General features: G+C 34.0%; 3 protein-coding genes across 3 annotated transcripts; 1 reads left to right on the top strand and 2 right to left on the bottom strand.

Moving 5' to 3' along the window:
• Nucleotides 1–1,000: 1,000 nt before the first annotated feature.
• LOC142629370 (alkaline/neutral invertase A, mitochondrial-like) lies at nt 1,001–5,882 on the top strand. The gene is made up of 6 exons (XM_075803351.1): nt 1,001–1,966; nt 2,529–2,688; nt 2,920–3,131; nt 3,966–4,459; nt 4,612–4,660; nt 5,203–5,882. Exons 1-6 carry the CDS (start codon nt 1,268–1,270, stop codon nt 5,527–5,529), a joined length of 1,941 nt encoding a protein of 646 aa, XP_075659466.1. The 5' UTR covers nt 1,001–1,267; the 3' UTR covers nt 5,530–5,882.
• A 983-nt stretch (nt 5,883–6,865) lies between these two features.
• On the bottom strand, nt 6,866–9,143 carry LOC142626779 (protein RTF1 homolog). Its single transcript, XM_075800483.1, has one exon. It carries the CDS (start codon nt 9,014–9,016, stop codon nt 7,028–7,030), a length of 1,989 nt encoding a protein of 662 aa, XP_075656598.1. The 5' UTR covers nt 9,017–9,143; the 3' UTR covers nt 6,866–7,027.
• Nucleotides 9,144–16,883: 7,740 nt separating this feature from the next.
• LOC142628369 (protein ACCELERATED CELL DEATH 6-like) lies at nt 16,884–25,603 on the bottom strand. Its single transcript, XM_075802483.1, has 4 exons — nt 25,012–25,603; nt 23,030–23,218; nt 19,215–19,741; nt 16,884–17,540 (listed from the first exon to the last, which is right to left on the bottom strand). Exons 1-4 carry the CDS (start codon nt 25,601–25,603, stop codon nt 16,884–16,886), a joined length of 1,965 nt encoding a protein of 654 aa, XP_075658598.1.
• Between the last annotated feature and the right edge of the window lie 862 nt (nt 25,604–26,465).

The following is a 26,465-nucleotide window of genomic DNA, read 5'->3' as shown; positions in this document are numbered from 1 at the left end:
CACTAGTTAAGGAGTACCACCCCCCATAACTTTCTCCATGTGTACCATTCAACATCAATATATAACACAATCAGATTCTACTAAACAATCTTCTCCAAAAAAAAAAAAAAAAGAAGAGATGCTACCATACAAATTTATTCTACTAATTTTTGTTAAATTCAACTTTTTTTATTATTAGAAAAATGTTATTTCTACATTATTTTTACAATAAATTTCAAGTAGCAAGTTGTTACAAATTGTTATTAGTTGACAAAATTGTAGTTTCAATAATAAGCTTAAATTAAAACTATTAACAATTTACTACCTATGATTTGTTATAAAAGTGTGTAGAAATTTTCTTTTTATTACGGAAGATGACACAAAAAATTGAATGAACTATACCTCAAACATCTATTTTTCTTCTCCTTAAATTCAACTAATTAATGGTGACAATGAAGCCACTTTATACCATTTTTTCCTCTCCTTTAATTCAACTAATTAATGGTGACAATGAAGCCACTTTCTATCATTTTATAAGTATGATAATTTATTCAACAAACATATAACTCTGTCTCACATTAAAAAAAAAATGTTATATTAAAGTTTACTCATGTTTGTTTTTGGGTCATTGATTTCAAACAGGTCAAATAGTTGTTGATTTTTAATTTCTCTCTCTTAAATTATTTGTGTATGTTTGGTAACTTAGCATTTTGCTTTGATTACAACCTTGAAATAAGTTAGTTTCTAACTTTTTAACTCACGTTATGCAAATAAACGATCGAAAATAAGTAATTTTTAAATAGATATCTATCATTTTTTATTTTGATGGTCATAAAAATTTAAACCATTTAATGAAAACAATTAAGTACATTTTTTATTTTTACAATGACTTTAAAAAAACCCAAAAAAATGAAACCAGAAATTAAGTTATAAAATCTTCTTAAATTAGAGAGAAATAAAAACTATTAAATAAATAAGCAATAAAATAAAAATCTTCTTTTTCCAAGGCAAGACTTTCCTCTTCGCCGCCTAACATTAAAACCAGTACCTCCCACTTTTTTCACTTTCATTCCCATTGTTTTCTTCCATTTCCAACTCTCTCAATTCTTGTCTTAAAAAAAAAAACTCTCTCAATTCTCAAAGCCACCATTTTTTTTTTTTTTTTTCTATTTGACACCAAAATCTCATATAAAAAAAAAAAAAAAAAAACCCAAGTTCTCTATATGCATAACCTTTGTTTCCACCACATAGATTTTCTCAACTTGTTCAATCCCAAAACTTCGTCCATATGAACACAATCAGATTCCTTATCAAACCAGCCATGAAACCCACTTCCAAAATCCTCGTCTCATGTCGAAACTCACAGTTTTTCAATCCAAACTCGCAGACCCAAGCACACCCTTTTCGTGTTTTGGTCTCTCCTCGCTTTATTCACAATACCCACATGGCTTTTCGATTCCCAAGCTCAGGTTTTTACCAATCTAAGCCTATTGGTGGGTTTTCCAATGGTAGGGGTAGCTATATTGTTTCTAGGGTGCTCTCCACTTCTGTGGAGACCCGTGTGAATGAGAACAGCTTTGAGAGAATCTATGTGCAAGGTAACAACGGTGGCATGAATGTGAAGCCATTGGTGGTAGAGAGAATTGACAAAGATGAGAATTTGGTAGGGGAAGAAGGCTCTAGGATAGAGGTTGAAGGTGGTGTTGGTGATGTGAATTTAAGGAATTTGGAGGGTTTGATTGAACCCAAGGTGGTGGTGGAGGAGAGTGAGGTGGAGAAAGAAGCATGGAGGTTGTTGAGAGAGGCTGTTGTGTATTATTGCGGGAGCCCTGTGGGGACGGTGGCGGCGAATGACCCCGGGGATAAGCAACCATTGAATTATGATCAGGTGTTTATCAGGGATTTCGTCCCCTCCGCACTTGCATTCTTGCTTAAAGGAGAAGGAGAGATTGTTAGGAACTTTCTCCTTCATACCTTGCAATTGCAGGTAAATCATAGCAACAACAAACTATTCGAATTCTTGTTCCTTAATAGGTTTATTGATTGGTGTTGTTTTTTGTATATAGTAAATACTGTTTTATTGTTAAATGTATGTCTTTGTTTTGGTACATGAATAATAAATGGTGGAAACCTTATTTCATTTATGAGTCATAACATCTAAATGTCTTAAACGTACTTTTGGTGTCACCAATAACTAATTTAGGTGATTTTGATTTATTTTGTTGTGAGGGAAACCTTTTAGGTGATTTTGTTGGTGGCTAATATAAATGTGCAAATTTGTGGTTTCAAGTGCTAAAGATGTCATATTCTAGTGTTTTCAATGCTGCCCTGATAGAGGTGTGGCCTTTCATTAGTTTGTCATGTTTTCAGGGGGATATATGTTGCTCTTCCCTTGTGTAGCGTATGATGTTACTGCTTTTACAAATGCGTAGGTGACTGGGTCTTGGATAACTTTAATCTAAAAACAGTGCCTGCAAATTTTATATAAATTAATGATTTAATGTTTGAGATTACTAGAATCCATGATAGTTTTCTTGTTTATCATGTAGAGTTGGGAGAAAACAGTGGACTGCTACAGTCCAGGGCAGGGCTTGATGCCTGCAAGCTTTAAAGTTAGAACTGTGCCTCTCGATGAAAATAAGTATGAAGAAGTTCTAGATCCAGATTTTGGTGAATCAGCTATTGGTCGTGTTGCACCTGTGGATTCTGGTTAGTGTAATACTATAGTGGAATGTTGTAGATAATGCATGCTAGAATTTGCAATTATTTTGAATTAAGAATGTTGTAGAATCCGCCATTATTGGCCTCTACATTTTTCATAGTAGGATTTTAATATTTTATTGTCTAACTTATGTACTCAATAATTGATGCTGAAAGAATGCTTTTCTTATAGCATAAAATGACCTGGTGTTTGTTGTTGTATTTTGCTTATTTTGGTAGGGTTGTGGTGGATTATCCTATTGAGGGCTTATGGAAAACTCACTGGTGACTATGCATTACAAGAAAGGGTGGATGTTCAGACTGGCTTAAAAATGATACTGAACTTGTGTTTAACCGATGGGTTTGATATGTTTCCTTCTTTGTTAGTCACTGATGGGTCCTGCATGATAGACCGGCGGATGGGTATTCATGGTCACCCCCTTGAGATCCAAGTGAGTTCAATTTATTTGATAATTTCTTAATTGCTCCATAGTGTTGTTGTGTGTGTTTTGATTAACTGGCTTAGGCACTAGAGTCCGTTTGGGAATAGCTATTTTAGCTGAAATTGAAAACTTTTTGTTAAACGTACTTTAGAAAAAAGCTAAAAGCTAGCTAAATAGTACAGTGAGACTTATGAATAGTACCAAAAAGTGCAATGGGCCCCATGAATAATAGCAAAAATAAGCTGAAAACTCTAATAAGCTTCAACTTTCATCTCTTCCCAAACACACTCTTATGTCGCCACTGTATTTCAGCTAACTTTAGATAATAAATGAACGGTGCTTTTCTAATTTTATTGCCCTATCACACAAATGCTCATTATTGAGTGTTTTCTAACACCGGTATTGGTAACATGAAAAGTTAAGTTGGCTTGATTTTTTGAAGGTCACCTCTAGGTGTAGCATGTGATAATCTCAACCCTATGACCAAAAGTCTGATGAATTGTGTCCTGGAGATATTAGCTAGGGATTTTGAATTTTCTTTATCACTTTTGAAAACTTGGATTGTTTTGAAACTCTCTAGAATGTGTAGAAAGGCGCTTGCTGAAGGATTTAACCCCACATTGCTGTTATTGATGACTTGATGCATAAAAAAATATCCTGAAGATCTTTGAAGCTAAGATTTCTGGAAGTCATTGGTTACTGCTTGACTGCCCAAGGCCCCCTGATCTGATGCATTTGTTTCTAATATATATATAAAACATTTTTCTTATGCCAAGTTGCCAAACTTTATTTATGTTACCTCATGTTTGGTGTATCTCATTCCTGGGAAATTTGATTTTACAGGCCCTGTTTTACTCAGCTCTTCGCTGCTCCCGTGAAATGCTTACTGTAAATGATGGATCCAAGAATCTGGTGAGAGCCATCAACAATAGGCTCAGTGCACTGTCTTTCCACATCAGAGAATACTATTGGGTGGACATGAAAAAGATAAATGAGATTTACCGATATAAAACGGAGGAATATTCCATGGATGCCACCAACAAATTCAATATCTATCCTGAACAAATTCCTTCTTGGCTGATGGATTGGATTCCAGAGGAAGGCGGGTATATGATGGGTAATCTACAGCCTGCTCACATGGATTTTAGGTTTTTCACGCTTGGAAATCTTTGGTCTATTGTTTCATCTTTGGGCACTCCAAGACAAAATACAGCTATGTTAAATCTCATTGAAGCCAAATGGGATGATCTTGTGGGCCATATGCCACTTAAGATATGCTACCCTGCCTTTGAGTTTGAGGAATGGCGAATAATCACTGGCAGTGACCCTAAGAATACGTGATTTTTCTTCTTATACTCACTCCCTCTCTCTCTTTTTCTGTGTGTGGACTATTGTACATGTGTGCATGTGCAGATTATACCTATGGCTAGTTGTTTAGTGTTCTTTCAAAAAATTTCATCAAACTGAAATGTTTGTTTTATTCTTGCAGCCCATGGTCATATCATAATGGTGGATCCTGGCCAACACTCCTATGGCAGGTAAGCCTGGATTTGGTTGCATTATATTATTATTGAGGAATGCTCAACAAATTTGGATTTTTTCTGGAATTGAATGTCAATATGCATGTCCTAATTCACTTATCAAAAAAAAAAAAAAAAAATGCATGTCCTAATTCAGCCTTTGGTTTACATTGGGAGGTCTGCAAGTAATGGGCAGGATCCACTAGGAACCATTGATAATGTTAGGCAGCCAGTCAAGGTGGCACTCCTAACCTCTTATGCATGATAAGTGTGTAGGTCAAATGGTGTCATGTGCTGCGTCATTTGTTATCTGCCTAGCTGGCCAATTTATGTACTTGGTTATTGACATAAAAAGTGGATAAATTTGAATAAATTGGTGGCCATAAAAATAAAAAAGAAGAAATAAGTTGCTTTGTTCTCCTTGTAATGGCAGAATTTGGGGCAAGTTGGGGGAGAAATTTTTAAGATATACAAACTAATTTTGACACAACATGTGTCTTTCTTGTGTATCGGAAAAATTTATCTGTAGTTTCTAAAATATTGTCTTCTACTATTTTAAGTTCACATTGGCATGCATGAAGATGGGCAGATTTGAACTAGCCCAAAAAGCTGTTGATTTGGCTGAGAAGAGGCTTCCAGTTGACCATTGGCCTGAATATTATGATACCCAGACGGGGAGGTTTATTGGAAAGCAAGCCCGACATTTCCAAACATGGACTGTTGCTGGGTTTCTTGCATCTAAATTGCTCTTGCAGAATCCAGAGATGGCTTCCATGTTATTCTGGGAGGAGGATTATGAGCTTCTTGAGATCTGTGTTTGTGCACTTAACAAGAGTGGTCGGAAGAAATGCTCTCGCTTTGCTGCTAAGTCTCAGATACTTGTATAATGAGACTTCATTTTCCGGAAGGCAGGGACACAACACCTTTTTACTGTACAGCCACAAGTATAGGATAGAGTTTTATAGTGTTCGATAAAGAAAAAAAAATATCAACCTCAAAGTGCAACATAAAGCATTCGTTCTACGAGTTGCTGTACCATAATAATGTCATTTGTCATCCGATTAATTGATATAGTTGATCGGCTTTAGAGGATAAAATGACTATGTTGAGGTGCCTTATTTCATGGCGCCTTGCTTTGGTCATCTATATGTAAATTCTAACAAGTACAACATGTTTACCGATTCATTTTCCCATTACAAGGCAGTGGGTGAGATATAAAAAGGGGATTCTTTTATAGCCATTTTACATAATTTTTATATTATATTTTGGCTGAAAAGATGCATGAATATATTGCTATTTTTTAAAATATATGCAATCATACTGCATCCATTTTCTCTGATAAGTGTTTTATTATTATTATTATTTTTTTGGCTTTTGCTTCTTGTAATGCTGTTTGTATGGCATTGTTTATCATTCATCAATAGCAAAATCTGTAATGTACACACTATCTTATCCGTCTTTCAACCATAGAGCCTCAAATGAGCAAAGCATGTCTATTTCATCAGCACTTTCTTGATCATTAACTGTTGTCAATGTCATATACAACAACTACTAGCCCTTAATTCCAAATTTTTTGGGATCGACTTGGATCGACTTGGATCTACATCGGATTAGTAGGGTCAGTCACATAGAACTGTTTGTGATTTCTTGATCTTTTACTTTTGTCATTCCTGCCTTAATGGGGATTGTAGTTAGCGCATTGCACTCATTGGTTTCATTTGGAACTTGTGTCTCTTAGCCCCTTAGACTTGCTCTAAAAACGTTGACAAAAACTGATTTAAAAACGTTGAAGAAATTCGATTCAAGTCTTTTCATTCTTTATCATAGCTAAAGGCTGTGGGATTTCTCAATAAAGCTTATTGCCATGGCAAATTTAAAGAAAATGTTGAGGCGAAGGAAATACCAACGAACCTTCCTGTATTTAATTTGGTGACTATGAGTCCCACTAGCCTGACAATATTGATAAAACAAATGAAGCAGACCTTATTCAAGAAACCAATAACTGATAACCGGCTTATATGCTATTTCAGTATTCTTTTAGTGGACCTTTCTAGGGAATCAGTAGAAGTGAGATCTTTTCCAACATATATCATTATTCAACCTCAACAGCTCTATTTCCCCTGCTCTTCCATTCCACCAGAACAAGAACAAAATCTTTCATTGATGCCAATCAAGACTAGATAATAAGATTTTGTACACCATGTGGAGCAAAATTACACATAACAAAACCATAGACAGTATACATAGCATGTCTAAAAACATAAAAGTGGCCTAACTTTTGTTCTAAGACATCAAAAAGTTAACAGATTGAACCCCCTACATTAAGCTTTCCCTAAAAGAATAGCACAGCCTATCAAACCAAAATTATCATAACTAGGTAAAAACTCATCTTTGATCATCACATTCAAGCAGCCCTCTCCTTCTCTTGTAGTCACTAATGGTTAATGTCAGAGCATGTCTCTTTCCATCATTCTCTGGGACTCGGTATCCAACAGTAGCCTCTATTTTTTGTTTCCTAGCCAAGAATCCACGTTGAGCACCCTGGGGTCCACCAAAACTCTGAAGAGCAGCCAATGAGATAGGCAGCTCAAAATTGTGCATTATATTTGACACTGTTCCATGATCCACAGGAGCACTAGTGTCAACCAATTTCCCTGCACCAGCTGCAGCTTCTAAGGCTGCTTCTGTAGCTTCCATGCCAGCCTCTGCCGTTACCTTTGATCCTGACCCATTTTTGTCAGCACTAGTAGTACCATTGTTTGCTGCTTTATCCTTATTGTCTTCACCAGGCTTGGGATCGTAGTAATTCCTCGACCTTGTCCATCTCCTTGAAAAGGGATCATACCCGTCCTCCCCAGCTTTTAAACTTGTATTTACCGATTTCATTGTCGATGCATTTTTGAAATTCTCAAACCTGTTCTTTCTGTTCATTTCAGATAGCCTAATAGCCTTAGCATCTTTCTCCAGGGGCTGCCGGGTTGCTTCCAATTCCTGCAGCTTAGTCTTGATCCTCTCCACCTCCACCTCATCATGCTTACTTACCGCTACTTCCAACTGCCTCCTCAAGCGGTCCTTCTCAACTGCAATGTTTAGTGGCCGTGATGCGGTGCTTTTCTTCTCCTGCAACATTTTCTTCACTGTGGCAGCTGAGTAAACATATGTGTAGGGTTTTTGAATGCTCTCCCTCTTTTCCAACACAGCCTGTTTTCTTGGCATCCTACAACCACTTCGCTCCATCTCCCTAACCCATTGTTTAAACTCCTCCTCACGTGGTGCTGAATCCGAAACCATAGCCATCTGCCACCTAGCAGCAGAGCTATCACTGCCCCAAACACAATTCAGATACTTATGAGTGATTTTGCCCTCTAGTTTGTATTGTTGGTCAGGGCATGTGGCATCAACACCCTGGACCAAGCAGAGCCTGTAAATAGACTCAACATTTGACCTTCCAATTCCAATCCTTACAAAACAACCTACGATTAATTCCTCAAAGAATGGTTCCATAAACCATTTTGCAAGATTTGACCTCCGAATGGTAATTTCCTTTATATCCTCAAATGTTGGAACCTCAGAACCAGGCATGTTCCCATCCTCATCACTGTCAACAAAGCCTTCCCCGGTAGATTCTTCATCTTCACTGTCAGATCTACTAACACTCTCACTCTGGCTGGAACTGCTGGAATTTGCTGCAATCAAGGCTCTCTGTTTGATAGGTGAAATACCCTGACTACCTGAACTTCCTCTTGATGCATCCTTTGATTTATGATGAGCCTCTGAGTCCCGTTGTTTCAACCGTTTTGCTCGCAACTCACTCAGTGCATCATGTTTGGCAGCTGTCCTCTCAGCAGACCTAGCAGATGCACGGACTCTGCCAGCTGAAGGAAGAGGTGGAGTCCCTTTTCTAGATAGGGCTGAAGTCACACTGTTTCCCTTTGATCTCAACTTCTCCTTCAAGACCTTATCATTTTTTTTAGATGCTCGTTCTGACAAGATCATCTCTCTTTCAAGTTCAGTCATCTCTGCAAGCCTTTGCCGGTCATCGTCATCCTTGTAAAGATCACTGCCTACATCAGATTCATCACTGATGTTGCCCTCATGGTCAAAACCACTATCATGATTCCTTTCTTCATGGCTTTCATGTTCATTGTCTCTTTCAGAAAGGTCAAACCTCTTCTTCAATGGAACTTGAGACCTAGAGGGCTTCCTGCGTGCATAATTATGTTCATCATCTGAGTCTTCATCCCTAGAGTCACTTCCACCATCAGAATATGAACCCTCATGACGCTTTCTAGATGGTGGAAGTTGTTTCCGGTTTCTTCCGGCTGCACTGGTTCTTCCTGCTGCCTCCAGTAGCAAATTTTCCAAGTCTGCCATGATCTGCTATGTCTTCCTATATGCTGCAATAATTTGTACTTCCCATGAATAAGTTGCAATGAATTGATCATCAACCAGTTCAACTGTCAATAATTAAAGAAAGATGAACATACACACAAGCAAGGCATATCACACTGTACTTATATTTTGTATCACATTGTATTTATATTTTGTAAATAGTAAGAATCATTAAAATTGCTTAAAACTGTATTTATGATTTATGAGGAAATGTAGTTTTACCACCTAATGGTAGGGACTTGCTTAACTTTATGAAAATCATGAACTAGGTATGCATCCGTTTTCCTACCACTTATCATGATGGGAAAATTGAAGTGGTGCATTCAGAAGCATTTTAGCTCAAATTTCCACTTCACATTTGTGGATACATGCTGGGCATGTTTGCTAGCAGTTGGAAAAGCAGATGCAGGTTATGTTAACACCAGAATGAATGCATAAATACTAGAATGCATAGCATATCACTATCACTCCATAAATCCTCAATTAGACAAAAAATCTACGTGCATAAGCTGATTAGAAGGAACCAAGATATACAGATGATATTAAGAGATCAGATTGTAGACATTCTCCCTGATCCTTTGACTCTTAATCATCTAGGCATACAAAGACATTACTAGGGGAAAATGAAAATAATAGAATGCAACTTCCTTTAACCAACAGAATGAAATAAAGAAGACAAAACAAATGTTTAGATACATCCCAAAACACGGCACCCGAAATAAACCAATGCAAGTTCTCAAAAGCCATGTACAAGCCCTTAAAACCAATTCAATTAAACCACAACTGATCTTTATCTCTTAAAACATCTGTTGGTCACCAAACAAATAGTGTTAAGAACCAGATATCAGACAATGTTTGATATACCACATGTATTCTTCTCCAAAATCACATTCTCCATTGCTTTCTTCACTAGCAAGTCCTCTGTTAATACTACTTTAGCAAGTATTATTTTAGGTATTTCTCTAATTCTATTCGTTCAAGCAGCAAATTTGTTGAGAAAAGGCAAAACAAGTATACAATTCAATTAGAAGCACTTATATTGCCCATTTATATATATATTTTTTAAAAAGAACGCAAGAGCAGATATCAAATGGCAATTGAAGAAAAAAAATCAATGGTGATTAAATGAACGTAACAATCAAATGTAAAATAAATGCAATCAGTGAAAAGTGAGAAAGGAAAAAAGTAAACCAAAGCCATCAGTAAAACCAAACAGCAGAACAGAAACACATAACCAAAAAGGTCCAAGCTTTTTTATTTTTTTATTTCCCAATAAGCCAAAAAAGGCTCAAGATAACCCATTTATGAATCAAAACCTGATAAAACAGAGAAAATAACATATGGGTATCAAAGTATCTGTGCTGGCTCAATAGTCCATGCAAACAGTGCCATGTAACAATCAAATGCAACAAAATACAATCAGATAAAGCCATAAAAAGCCATAAATGAAACAACTTTACTAGTGAAACACATAAGTAGTCCAAATTCTAGAACCAGAGAGACCCTAAACCATCAATTCATGCATCAAAACATTAAACACAGACAAAAACATATAAAAATAGCATCTGGGTATCAAAGTAATGTACCTTATGGCTCAATATTCCAAGAAAACAGTGTCAAAGATGGCTCAAAAGAATTCTGTATAAAGAACAACATGTCATTGGAAAGGTTAAAAAGGTACACAATATTGCATGCACATAGGATAGGGCACTGTTTGGTTGTTGTGAAAAATGAGGGAAAGTTCCTATTTTTGATGGTCACTAACAGAAATGAGAAAATTTTGGCACAAAATCAGCAATGCAGTTTGAATGTTTGATTTTAGGAACAAGTGATAATTAGAGAGTAACAGACAGACATGCCACCACATGGTCATCCATTCCCTTGGGAGGACAATGAGGGAAGAACGAGAAAGTGGCGAGAAAATAATAGAAGTTGGTGATTATGGGATTTTGGGGAACATGATCATTTTTTGTTTTGGGAATCAGGAACATGATCTATATTGTTGGTCTTAGCTTTGACCGTGAAAATTCTTGTGCAACAAATAACAATGCATGTAGACTTATTTCACGATTATTGAGAGATTACAGTTTTTATCATTTATGATAAAAAATATAAATATGCTAGTCTCTAAGCATGCGGGTTGAGCTTCTCTTTTATTTTTATAAATAAAAATTAATAATAATTTGCATAATTATAATTTAGAAATATATAATTTTATTTTTCAAACAAATAAAAGGATAAATTTTAAAGATAAATAGTAATTTTTTTTTTAACGTGAAGGGAAAAAATTTCTAAATTTTAGATGTGGGTGGCAAGTTCTACTTGATGGAGCAAATACTTAGACCCCCAACTTATTTGTTGGTGGGCTTTACTCTCAATCTTACTTATGGGGCTTCGACTCAAGCTTGGCTGTTTCCTCTCAAGTACTAGTCTCACAAAAAATCCCTTCCTTCTTCCCTTTGTTCATAGTTTCTCTTGTATCGCCCTCCTCACTCCCAATTTTCCAACCCTCTTTACAATGGCCTAGCTCCCCTTTTATACCCCTAAGTGAGTGGGGTTGCCATAAAATTTTTATTCCCACTCACTCATGTGTTCCCACATCTCTCAGAATCCCAAGGGATCCTCATGTAATCAGAGGATTCCCTTGAAACTTGTTTTAAACGTTGGTTTAGGTTTTTTCTCAATCTTTTGCTCTTAGTTACCGACCCCATTCGGACCAAATAGCCGGGCCCTCCTAATGCTTGGCTAATGGTCGGGTCTAATGCAAAGATCCCCAAGACAGTTCTTCTGTTGCTCCCTGGGCTCATCTCACTCAATGGGTCCTAGGCCTCATACCGACCCTTACTCATATGGTCGGCCCAATCCTATGGGTCTAGTCCACCCACAATAGCCCCCTCATGATCCTGTTCTTACGAAGTAGGAATATGATCATGTTCCGTTTAATACTGATCGAGGTGTTGGCTCCCACTCAATCTCTTCGGAAGGAGCGTGTACACCTCAAGAAGCTCAACGGACCATCTTTTAATGCCACGGATTGGATAGCCAATTGTGGGTGCCAAGTTTTACTTGATGGAGCAAATACTTGGACCCTCAACTTATTTGTTGGTGGGCTTTACTCTCAATCTTACTTATGGGGCTCCAACTCAAGCTTGGCTGTTTCCTCTCAAGTACTAGTCTCACAAAAAATCCCTTCCTTCTTCCCTCTCCAACCTTCGTTGGCCCCGTGATGAGGCCCTAGAACGATTTCTGCAGCAGAACCTTCTCCAGCCTGTGGGCCTTCCATAATTTAGCAAAACCAGCCTAACTTGAAGCCCCCAATACAAGTAAGATTCCCACAGACGCGCTAATTATGGGTGGCAAGTTCTACTTGATGGAGCAAATACTTGGACCCTCAACTTATTTGTTAGTCAGCTTTACTCTCAATCTTACTTATGGGGCTCCAACTCAACCTTGGCTATTTCCTCTCAAGTACTAGTCTAACAGAAAATCCCTTCCTTCTTCCGTCTGTTCCCAGTTTCTCTTGTATTGCCCTCCTCGCTCCCAATTTTCCAACCCCCTTTACAATGGCTTAGCTCCCCTTTTATACCCCTGAGTGAGTGGAGTTGCCATCATTTTTATTCCCACTCACTCACGTGTTCCCACATCTCTTAGAATCCCAAAGAATCCTCACGTAATCAAAGAATTCCCTTGGAACTTGTTCCAGACGCTGGTTTAGGCTCGGTAGTGGATTTTTTCTCAATCTTTTGGTCTCGATTACCGATCCCATTCGGACCGAATAGCCAGGCCCTCCAAGTGCTCGGCTAATGGTCACGTCCAATGCAAAGTTCCCCAAGATAGTTCTTATGTTGCTTCCCGAGCTCATCTCACTCAATGGGTCTCGGGCCTCATACCGGCCCTTACTCATATGGTCAGCCCAATCCTACGGGCTTGGTCCACCCACATTAGAAGTTAAAAAAAAAAATCAAAATGAAATTTGTTATTTGACATTTATGACCATTTTTCTAAATGAAATTACCCTTCATTAATGAGAGTATTTTTGAACCACATAAAAGTCCAGTTGAAAGAGGGGAATCCTCTTATATATAATATAGATATAAGTTAACCATGGTTATGTGGGTCCATTTAAAAAAAAAAAAAACACAGCTATATTGGTTCCAAATAAATTAACTAATAAAATCTATTATTCGTATAAGGGATTCAAGGTTCGAACCTTGCTTACGCCAAAAGTTGAAAGATGTCTTAATTTAATGATAAAGAACAATTATCATAGAATGAAACAAAAAAAGAATAAGAAAAAAAAAAAAAAACTTAAGCACAATATTTTAGGTTCTAAGTTTAGGCTTAGCCATGTGATTGTATTCATTAAAACAAGCTTAAATCAATTGTGATTAAAGAGAAATAAAGTTGCTTGAGCTACATTAATTAATACAAGCACATGATTGATTTTAATTGAGAACCTAATGTATAATATTTAAAGAATTGCATGTAAGTTTTACCTTAATAAAAATGGTTTCAATAATTGGTTGGTGAGTAGGGATGGAGTTGAGAATTTTCATTTGGGGGCCAGACTTATGATATTGATACAACAATAAAATAAATTCAAAATACACACACATATACATGTGTGTATGAAAAGGATAAAGATTTTAATTTTCTAACATTAAAGTAGTTACTCTAATAATTTTCTTATATATAAAATAATTTTTAAGAGAATTTATCATCTTTATGAACTTAAATAAGTACACACAAATTCAAACAACCCACCAATTGCCATTTCTAATATCATCTTGAGGATTTGCTATAAATTGCAATGTTTCAGATTTTTAATCTCTCGCATGTAAGGATGTAAGGGAACAAACCAACACATATCCTAGCTCATTAGCATGCCGAAGGAATTTCTAGTTTTGTATCATGGTTAGTGGAAAATCATTCTATGATTGAGCCATATATATGACTCAAGATGTATTGATTTTTTCTTTTTCTGAATAAAGTTACAATCTTCTCATTAAAAAAAAATTATATAAACAAGTTGCCTAGTTTGTTACAGATATGTACAAAAAGCAATTATTTTATTGTAATTTTTTTAAAAAACTTTATTTTTTTTCAAGTATCATTTGTAACATTAAATATCTCATGTTTAATTATTTCTTTAAGAATTATACTGAATTTAACATTTTGAGTCTCAATCAAGCATTTATAAACAAAAAACAACAAAAACCTTCTTTCCAAATAAAAAATATTTATTCAATGTTATCTAATATTCACCAATAAATATAACTTTTTATTCGTAAGTCAAAGCAAAAAAAAGAAAAAGAAAATTCTAATGGACCTAAGCGAATTCTAAACGCAGGAATGATTTAAAGTTAAAAGGATTAAGAGGAAATTGTTTTTATTAGAAACTCTCTACTTAGACTCAACAAGCAAGGTAAGATATGAAACTACTCAAAAATAGAAACACTATTTTAGCTTCTTTTTTTTTTGTTAGGAATGGGAAATTTTGTATTTGTTAAAAATTCTACTTCTTTTTTATTTATTTTTTCAGAGGGTTATTTGGACAACTGTTTATTATTTCGAACCACTCAAATTTTTTTTTTTGTTGGGGTGGGGTAACTTTTGTTTTTGGATGTTTTAAAAATATTTTGGAAAAAAATAAATATGAAATTGTGGTTCTGCCCTTATTGGTGAGAAATGATATTAATAAATCATAACTACCTCCGCAAGTTATATATATAAAAAATATATGTAAATTTTTATATCTCTAGCATTACTTATTATATGTTCTCATTAAATATAATTAAATAAAATAAGTCTCATATACAAAGTATTTAGAGGTCTAGGGATGGGTTTGAACTTATGGGACCTATTGACCTCTTCACATGGGAATAAGTTTCAAGTTAATCTGTATTATATAGTTATTTTAATTGTGCTTCATGCTCTCTGGTCATGCTGAGAAATTGATATAATTTGGTCTGATGGGGAGCTCTGGAGTTTTCGATCAGGCATGAAATTTGTGGACTTCAAGGAACTGGTAACGTGGATTCTACAGCCAAACACAAATCTTGCAATGACCTCAGGTTTCCAAGGATCAACTTGAAGAATTTCAGGCAGTGCAACTACCACCAAAGCCCCCACCGATTTTCCCTCGGGTTCGTTGGTGTCCCCCACCCCTTGGTTTTGTTAAATTAATTTCGATGGGGCAGTATTTTCCAAGGAAATCAAATCTGGTGCTAGTATTGTCATTTGGAATAGGGAAGGCTTCATGTTGGCGGCTCAATCCCGGCAGTTTAATCAAGCTTATAGTTCGAGTGCTATTGAAGCTGTAGCTGCACGTACGGATCTTCAGTTTGCTAAGGAACTTGGCTTCAGCCATGCTGTCTTGGAGGGGGATTCTCAAACATGTCAACTCTGCAACATGAATGGGAAATACTTACTTCTAATGGTCTGCTAATCGAAGATGTTCGGCATTGTTCTAGCCAGTTCTTTTAAACAATTATGTTACTCTCATACTAAGAGAAGAGATGATAAAATTGCTCAAAGTCTTGCTCAATATGCGTTAAATATCGCTGACTTTGTTGTGTAGATGGGAGGATATTTCACATCCGGTTTTTTTTTTCTTTTTTTTTTTGGTATTTCAGGCTAATTTAGTCCATTCTATCTAATAAAAGCTAAGCGGTCTTCTTTCTCCAAAAAAAAAAAAAAAAAAATTAATGGTTAAATTACTAACCTACTCCTTCAACTATTATATAAAATTAAATTTGATCCAACAATTATTAATTGTATAAGTATTGCCATGGTTACACTTTTTTACAATAAAACCTAATTGAAAATTTTTACTAGTTCTCATCTAGCCTAGCCACTAGCTGCTAAAGCTACAACAAGTTGCCACTCAACCAACAAGTTTGAAGTTCTATCAATATAACAAAAAGCTAAAAAATCAATCACAACTTTCCTATAAGCATAACTTATTTCATAAGTTACTTAGATAATAAATTATGATTGCTGAATAATTATTTTCACATAAACTCACAACTTTTATTTTCAATCACTCGTAACTTATTATCTTAGTTAGTTCTGAAAAATTTGAGGAGTAAATTATTTCCTTAATCTTATTCAACCAAAAGTGGTTAGACATATTTCTTAAATCACTGAGGAGTAGGGTTAGTTTGGGAGAGGTAGTGATGATAGAGATGAGGATTTAAGAGTTATTTAGTAGTCTTATGAGAGCCACACACAAAAAAAAAAAAAAAAACCATGGTTTCAACTAGATGAAGTTGATATGTCTATGGTAACAACAATAGTATAGGATCACAAAATAAATATTAGTTGGGGAGATAAAATCTTGGGGCGACTCAAATTGAGGTGTTTATATAACATATAAAGACATCATTTGGCCTAAAAGTTTAATTTTATAAGTTTGGGTGTAATTATGTTATATTAACTATTTACTCTTCTTATTATTATTAATGTGATACTTTACCCATATGTATATTCCTAACAACTTCCCTCACCCAAGTGTCAAAAGGTGTTAAGGAAAAAAAAATCAAATTCAATATGACCCATTAAATAATTAACTTTTGGGCTCATCAACTAATCACTGCCAGTATGCTATTTTGGCTTGCACCAAAAATAGCATCCATTTTTTTTGTTTATTAATGAATAATAATTTTATTCAAAAGTAACAGTAATACAATCACACCAAAAAAAAAAAAAAAAAAAAAGCACACCAATCAAAGGTTTTGAAACAAGTCTACACACAACAAGCCTACCATATAATGATCTTGAAAATGCTTTCCTTAGATCAACAACATTCCTCTTAGATGTGTCCATACCAACTTGCCGAACATAGCTTTCAACGCAATGTCGTTTCTGTTGCCTCTGCCGCTGTAGCCGTCGTTGTACGCGTCTCACTATCAGACCGGGTTGTGCTACCATTCTTCGTTACTTCATGCTTGTTCTTTTTTTGAGTGGGACCAGAAACCAGCAGTGACAAACTGCTTTTTAGTATATGCAGTAAAGAATAAATATAGTTACCAAAGAAGCACAAACAGACAATAGCGGCTATAGTAATCCCCATAGAGTGAGGCACCACCGTGTAGGTGCCTACAATGAAAGCTAACAACATTGCAAAAGTAGAAAAGCTTGTTGAATCAAGGGCACGTGGTACAATTTTTTGGCGATGAATGATGTCCAGAATCATGGCTGAAGCGGAAAAGTGGGAGAATACTGAGGCAAGGGAAAGACCAAAAGTGGCACTATTTGCTATCAGAAATATCTGGAAAGCATTTGTTTTGCTTAATACTGCCGAGCCCTCATCCACACCTTGGCTTTTGAGTCCACCAGGCACAGTGAAAGCTGCCGCGAAGGTAACTGTTGCGATGAGTGTGGCTACCACGAATTCTGCTTCCTTTAGAGTATCTGATGATTTGGGCATGCTGTTGTCTGCCTTTTCTTCTCTCTTTAAGAGTTCCATTAGACCTGGTCGAGCGCCTTCCCTCCATAATGCCCCCTTGATTTCATCCACGTGTAAATTTATAAATATATGATTTTTGTATGGATAATTCAAACAAACACTTGCGCACACACATTATACATGTATATGTGACAGATACGTTCTAGATTTTGAGAAAGAACAATATATATAGCACGTGCACATACAAATTAATTTGCCATTGTTCTAAAACAGTACCTATTAAGTTAAAAGGAAAAATTTAGAAGATTGTTATACGACTAGCTATGGTTTATGGTACTGAATGTTGGCCATTAAATAGTATATTTATAAAATAAGAATGTTAAAATGAATAAGTGAAAATACAAAAAAAAATAAGGATTCAAAATAAAAAAATTCACCTAAAAATAGGAGTTACCCCTATTGATGAAAAGATGGAACGTTGTTTAAGATGGTTCAAATATATTCAAAGGAGATCGGCTAATGCATTAGCAACAACAACAACAACAACAACAACAACAAAAAAAAAAAAAAAAAAAAAAAAAAACAAACAAACAAAAGCCTATTCTGTTGGCGTGAGTGTGTGATTTAAACACTTTGTCTATTGTTATGAGTCCCACATTGGTTTGAAGTGAACTTCCCATTGTGTTTATAAGCCATTTTTCACCTTGTTGACGGTGTTACGTATTCTAGGGAGAGCTGTGACTTCCTATTGATTTATTTGGAGTCTTGGAATATATTTATGTAAATTTTGAAGGCATAGGATTTGTAGTATGTATTGTTTGTAAATGTGTTATAGAGTTTTGACTTATATTGTAAGAATTTCAGTATGTTTATTTATCTTTATCAAAAGGAAAGAAAAAAAAAATCTCCTACAATTTTCTCTTAATCTATTTTTCTCTTGCTTTGGACCATTCTGGGTTTGGGGTGTAACAGGTGGTGACTCTAAGTCAATATATGACAAACCGGGATATCATGGATAGAATTGTCACTAGCGAACAAGTAAGCCGCTTAAGCCAACATATATGTTTGAAGTGGAGACTATCTACAATTGTCTCTGGGATGAATCTTTTTGTGGTGTTGGCTAAAGTGAATTTCATAGGGAATACCAATAAATGGTGGATGGACACAATGTTGTGCTTCTTTGGTAAAAGTATATAATTGTATCCTAGAAGATAGACATTCAAGAGTCTCAAAGCACCATTATAATGTAAGGGACAAAATATGTCTTAAAGAAAATATCAAATTTGAATAATTGCGTCTTCTTTCAAATTGTGGGTTTTATTAATTCATTTTATTTATTCATTCATTAAAATAATATTTATTCTGTTTTTTCTTTTGTTTATATAATCAAAATTAGTAATTTTTTTTTGATAAAAATATTAAATACTGTATGCTTCATATTCAACAACGTTCTCTTTGTTTTGTAATTATGTACTAAGATACTACCAATTTTACTATAAAAGATCTTAAAACTAACGTGATATTGGATATGATTTGTGTTACATTCGCAACATAATAAATAAAATTATAATTGTTGTGTTATTATCTGTTTTAAAAGTTTATATAAGATCGATGTAGTAAAATTGATAGTAACTAAAGCATCACTCCTAAGTTATTAATCATTTTTGTACAAACAAAAATTTCACAACTGTTAAAAATAATAAATTATAATTGTAGGTAGAAATTGTGCAATATTACTTCATTCAGCAGAGCAAGACAGTAGAGGCATACCTTTAGCTGGAAGTCTAACTTTCCTGACGGAACAATGTCCATTATTGTGGAGCCATCGATGTTCATAATCTTTGCGTTAACACCTCTACAACTTGCCATTTGGAAAACAATCTCGTAATGCCCATTGATGGCCGCCAGATGCATAGGCGTGTTTCCTTCTTTATCCTGCTCATTGATGAGGCCATTAAATTCGAGTCTCTTCAGAAAAAACTCAACTGCTGCCCTCTCTCCACTTTCTGCAGCAACATGAAGAGCCGATTGATCCCTTTCGTTCAACAACTCGTAGATATCTGGACATGCTGTGGTGAGTTTTTTCATTACAGAAACATTGCCTTTTTCGGCTGCAATGTGAAGAGCAGATAAGCTTGCCTTATTCTTTAAATATGCAATAGAATTGTCGTTTTTCAAAAGCAGCTTAACAAGTTCCTTGTTACCCATATGTGCGGCCATGTGTAGAGGAGTCCATCCTAAGTCATCTTGTTGTTCAATTGTAGATGGACATTTTTCCATCACTTCTCTAAAAAAATCTAAGAATATAGAGGAAAACCATATTGCACAGGTTAGTACATATTAAGAGTTTTTTTTTTTTTTCATCACTTGCTAACGATGTTCTCTTCGTGATGAGAACCAAATATTTCACAAGAGTACTCATGGCATTTATATAAAGTTTTCTGCACCTGTTCATAATATATCCCACAAACCATATATGTATCGTTCCTTAACTTGTTCACTCACTCACTTCCAAACTCATGGATTTGTCAGTAACAATTGATAATTCATGTTATAAGATATGACAAAGAACCAAAAATGTAATAACTTCTAATTTCCCCCCTATATATATATCTTATGGTGAAATATCATTATCTAAAACATAATTTTATAAATTATGAAATCCATTTTATTTATAAATTTATATGCGTTCATAGGAACAACAATTTGTGAAGATTTATATGTTTGCGGAATATATGATGTGATTAGTTCTTGATATATATATATATATATATATCAACTTGATGAATTTTGATAACTCAATACATATATATTTATTGTTTATGGAATGAAAAAAAAAAAAATTCTAAATAACAAGCAAGCTCTTGATTGTTAAAAGAAAAAAAAGAGAGAAGAAGATAGCTGGCTAGCACCTTTCCTTTGAATTTGTTTAAATAGTTTCTATTTATAAATTGTTTTTTGTGGTAAATATAATATAAGTATCCAAGATTTGAAAGAGTTACCTTAGAAGCTTACAACCAAAATTATAGTCCTATCTCCTATATATACTGTTAGTTCTATAGATATAGATTTGGCAAATATCATCTTGAAAATATCATCTTGGGTAATTTTTCACTGTTTTTCCTGGCCAGTGCTAGAAATATATAGATTTTAATCTCTTTCTACAAATTGAGTTATCATTAGTTTCAGTTTTGCAGAGATGAAATTTTATTTATCACGAAATTCTCTATAATGTTATCATTGGAGTGTATCTAAAATTACGAATTTCCATAGTCAAACTGAGTAATGATCAATTTTAAAAAAAAAAAAACAAAACATATTTATAAAGTTCCTTCAAAAAATTTTCTTATAAAGAAATTTTTTTTTATAATAGGTGCCACGAAAATTGTGATACTATTTTTTTGAAACTTTTGAGGAGTTTATTGATATGTTGACAATTTTCAACGTCTAACAAAATTGAGTAGTTGACAATTGAGAAAAAAAATGAAATTAAGAAATACTCTTGTGCTTCATAATAATAATGTTTGGTTTATGTGAAATTGAACAAAAAAATCATGAATTTTTTTATGAACTACCCCAAATAATACAGTTTTTCTATTATTCTTAAACTTATTTAATTTTAAAAAAAAAAAAAAAAAAAAGCTCAAGTGCATGTGTTGACACATTGCCAAACCATTTAGACCAACTTTACAGCAATTCATTATTATTGTCTTTTTTACTTTCCACAAAGTTTTATGCTTAGAGCTTTAACATAATATGTAATTCATATCTATGAGAAATACCTAATTCGAGGCAACTGGCCTCCAAGAATGAGAAATAAGATTTAGAGAGAATAGAGAAGATTAGGAGAGAACCGTTGCTTATTTCATTCAATGGTCCTTACAATCACCACTCAAGCAAACCACTAATATCCAGTGTTCTTGAGTATTCAAAGCTATTCCAAGTAAAGCCATATATGTTGCATTCTAACAACCTATATATCTAACTAACTGACAGCAACTAACAGATGTTAACAGCTTTTATGGTAAAAGACTAACAACTCCCTAACTCTAATGCAACGGCTTAGGACAAGTGTACATTAGGCAACATCAACAATAACAGCTATGGCAACAAGTCAACTTTAGCAGCAACATCACAGGTGTTGCTTGATGACTCTTAACATATACTATATTGTTAAGTAATAAAATAGTTTACTATATTTTAATATACAAGTTATAAGGAAAGTTTTGATGTATCAGTTAAATATGATCTGTCATGATTTATTATTGCATAATATTTTCCTTGAGTTTGGCAATGATTTGATTTGATGCAATGATTTTCTATGTTTGGGTTTTTACCAGAATGAGACTGATTTTCAGAATTTATGATGGCTGAACCAATGCTCATGATTGGTGGCAATAATACTCAACATAAGTTGCTGCATAACTCATGTTGGTGCTGCTGCTGGAGGTTTAAAGTAGCTGCATAATTGTTGGTGTTGGTGTTGTTGTTGCTTAAAGTCAAATTCCTTTTTCAGACACTATACGCTTAAATATACTACATTATTTAAGTTTGAATGTATGCCATGGAAGTATCATAACTAAGTTTATGTAGGATGCAAAGCTCATAATTAAAATGTAAAATGTTCATGTGCATTGCGTGGGTTAAACACTAGTATATATATAAATATATATATATAAGTAATTTACAAATTCTGCACGTTACTTTTTGTAAATATTTTTAAAAAAATATATCAAAAATAGATAGTCTCCCAAGCAATTATTTTTGTTTTTAGTATTTTGAAAATTGTTCTTAAAAGTGAGAGCCAAACACGTAAAATATAAAAATTATTATCTGAAAACTAGTTTCAAGTTTAATTTTTTGAAAATTATTGTTATATTGTTTTGAAAATTATAAAAAAAAAATCCTCTTACCGAGCAAGCCCTTGAATTGTCAAGATATTTTATTGCTTCAAAAATATTCAATTGTTTTTTGAAAGATTTATGAAATCGATAACAATATTTTGTGTATAGTTGTGACTATCTCTCTTAAAAACTAAGGGCATGTTTGGTATGTGTGTTTAAACAACAATTTTCAAGTTTAAAATATTTTTTTGAAAATACGTGTGGATAAGAAAATGTGTAAAAATATATGTAATATTGTTTAAAAACTAGAAATTGTTAGTTGAAATCATGTAGCAAACCCCTCGTAGATTTCTTAAAGTAAAAAGCGATGTGAAGAAAAAGTAACTCTCTATAGCTTGAAAAGAATTGCTTTATATATTAAAAAAATAATAATAATAAAAAAAAAATAAAAAAAAAAACCCGAGAACTTGTCGACAAAACCAGTTGACATGCACTTTTTCATACTTGCTCATTTATACATAGGCTCCTTTTCTGTAATGGTTTTGGCCCTTTTGGGGCCTTTTCCATCTCCAATCTCTCTGCCCACATCTCGGAAGTTGGAAGTGGAGATAGTTCATGGTACATGGACTGGCCATGAACTCTCTTGATTCAATAAAATTTATCATTTACCCCAAACAAAAAAAAAAAAGGATTTGATTAAAAGAGAGAGAGAAAAATGATATTTTTAATTTATATATTTACCTGTTCCAATGATTCTAGTGTACAGTCCTCCAGGAGTTGGGCGCCCTCCTCCAGGAGTTGGTGCTCTAGCACGCTTATGGAAATCCATAGCGTCCCAAGTCCCTTTAAAAAAGGAAGCGAAAATTTCTAATTCCTTTATAATATTTTCTTTGAAACTTTCCATCACTCCGGTAGCAGCGGTGTTAATGTCTGCATTGGATAAATCAAAAGCAATAACTTTAGAAATAATCATACACACTCATATTTTGTTATGATCATGATTTTAAAAACGGGAACAATCAAAAAATCAAAATTAAGTTTGGTTCTTGATCTTTACCAGGCTAATTTAGGATCCGGTTTCTAATTAAACTGGGTTAATCAATTAGTTTGGTCCAGTTTTTAAGATCATGGTTATGATGAAGTAATTTCCTGTTAATTTCTATTATTATAACAAATGAGTTAAATAAAAATAAATCATACCTAATGAGATGTAAAAATTAAAAAAGCTGTACAAGCAAAATGCAAAAATTAATATTAAAAACACTACAATTTTACTACATATATCTTATAAACTAATATAAATTTGAATAGTAAAATCACCAATTACATTTTAAGACACATCAATTTATAAAATTTTTATAGTAAAACCTGTCGTATTAATTTTTCAAAATTTTTGTATTACTGTTTGGCTAATTGGTTTCATCTTTGCTGGACACTGTCCCAAGTTATTGGGGTACTCCAAGTGAGGAATTTGTGTGCGTAGACTTCGTGTTTTTGTGTTTACTTTTCTTTGTACTTGGTTCAACATGTTTATTAGGAGTGGATAAAGGGTTGGCGAAACTTGGATTGGGGTTCAATCTGTCACTCAATTCGATCCCTTTGGGTTGTGAATTGTGAACTCTCTCTCCCATTGTCATCTTACAAATCAGATATGATCTCCATAACCAACAACCAATACAATCCAAATTTTAAATGTGCACATTTTCAATCTTTCACCCTCATTAAGTAGCACAACCACAAATCTAATTATATTTATTTGAAAAAATAAATAATAAAAAAAGAGTAAAATTAAAGTACAGTACTTAAATGCTATGCCTTAAGTTAAGTTCTCATCTTAATCTTCTGTCATATAGCTTTTTTCTTATGGAATAAAAATGTATTTTTCAATTAAGTCGCCACATGGTAGAATCTTAAGAAGAGAATTTAAAAAATAGCACCTAAGGTACTGTACATAAGTTTTGTTCATAAAAATAAATCTAATCTAAGTCATATGAAATATATATATATATATATATATATAAACACATATAGTGTGGAGCTGAATCACAAAGCTCAGCGTTGACATCAAGCCTAGAAGCTCGATGAGGTTGTGTATCACCAATCTAGTGAGTTGGCACTATTGTGGATGTCACCCATGTAACATATCATGTAAAAGAGTAATGCAAGGGAAACAAATTTAAACAATTATTGAAGTGGTAATGAGGGGTTGGAGCAATATTATTTTGCAGAGGATTCACTACCATTAAAACCATTTTCTAAAGCACCAAGTATGACATACCACATTAGCAGCTGTGATTCGTTATTATTATTTTTTAACGTGATTACAAATTAGGCTTATTATATGCTATGAGTATGAAAATAATTGTCATATTTATTGCCTATTTAAGGATTTTCTATTTTCAAAGTGAGTGTTTTTTGTTCAAATTTGTTTCTTTATTTGAGTCCAACAAGTTATAAGGCTTGTTTTTATCTCAAAATTATAGGGCTCTTGATTGAACCTAATAAAATAACATGTTCATGAGTCCCCCCACCCCCTCCCCCCTCCTCTCTTTCTCCTACAAATTTGGACTACACACTAGATCTAGAGTATCATTCAACCTCAGTAAAATTGATTTGCTCACCCATCACGCATGGGATATAGCCATGACATTAACGCCTCGAAAAGACCACATCCTAAAAAAAAAGTGCAAAATATTTAAGAAGCAGAATGGAGCAAAACTTACAACTACTTGTATGAATGACAAGTGCATGCAAGACATTCATGCCGCGCCTTCCAGCATAGGAGCACTCTGGAGCATTTCTTAGGATATGAGAAGCGATGTTGTAGTCTGGTTTATCCACAGCGAGGAACAGTGCGGATTCCCCAGCCTTGTTTACCTGCATAGCCAGTTTTGCTGGATCATTCTCATTAATTAGTTCTTCCACAACATCAAAGTTACCATATCGCACAGCAACGTGCAAGGCAGTATCCTCATCTTGATTCACCATGCTCAGAAGCTGCTGTCGGCCTCCAGTTTCAACATCCAGTTTTTTTGCTTGGTCTATTAGAAGCTTTACCATTGAAGAATCTCCTACCCTCGCAACAACGTGTAGCGGAGTATTGCTTTTGGAGTTTGTTTCATACACAAGGCTTGGCCTTAAATTAACTATCGTTTTTGCAGCCTCAAATTTTTTAAATTGCAGTGCAACATGAAGAACAGTGTTCTTCTCGATTGTCACTTGGAGAAGGGTACTACTATTGGGATCTGAACCTGCCAAATTCTCAAAGAAACTTAAATCACCGGAAGAAGCAGCTTTGAACACTTGAAGATTCATTTTGTATTGCCTTTTTTCTTCAATAGTGATCTGTCTTTCTATTGGATTAGTGGTCTTTTCTTCTTCTATAGTCGGTTATCAATTTCCCCAGTAATGTGGGGCAAAAAAATACCTAATACCAATTAAATAAGTAAAATAAGAAAAAGGGTTTAGTTAATTTAAAGGGGGCAATGGGATCTCAAATTTCACTAGAAATTGAGAAAGTCCATTAGAGCTTTTATTTCTTAGGATTAATTCTCAAAAAAATAAAGTGTCATGCTATTAAAAATTTAAATGTAATACATTTTTAGATTTGAATCATTTAATCTTAATAATGAAATAGATCTATTCATATTTATGAAGGGAATTCTTATACCCAAGACTTGGTAACTCTACCACTGAAACATATTATATCATTTAAATCCAATTTTTTGCTTGAATTTTTTTTAACAAAGAATTAGAAAATGAACAATTATTAATTTGCATAAATAGTACCATATAAAGTATGCATTGTAGGGCAAAAATGTGGCTAACATTAGCCCATGTTAGCCACATTTTTGGCCTACAGTATACACTTTACATGTTATTATTCATATAAACTAATAATTTAATCTATCTGGCAAAGTGATAAACTAGCTAATACTATTTTATTTTATGCCTGGTAGTTATATGTTTACCTTCACTGTTCATGTAAAATATACACAATTGTATTTATGTGCATAAATAGTATACAATATTATACACTGTTTATGAAAATATACGTAATGTTAAACATATATTATACACATTTGTTTAATCTCTGATATAAAATGTAAATGAACCTTGAATGTAAAATTATAATTTTTTTTTTTTTACTTTTTAAAAATGCTAATAAAACTAGGTA

Source organism: Castanea sativa, chromosome 3 (assembly GCF_040712315.1).
Source record: "Castanea sativa cultivar Marrone di Chiusa Pesio chromosome 3, ASM4071231v1".
NCBI lineage: Eukaryota > Viridiplantae > Streptophyta > Magnoliopsida > Fagales > Fagaceae > Castanea > Castanea sativa.
This window is presented reverse-complemented; position numbering and strand designations above follow the sequence as displayed.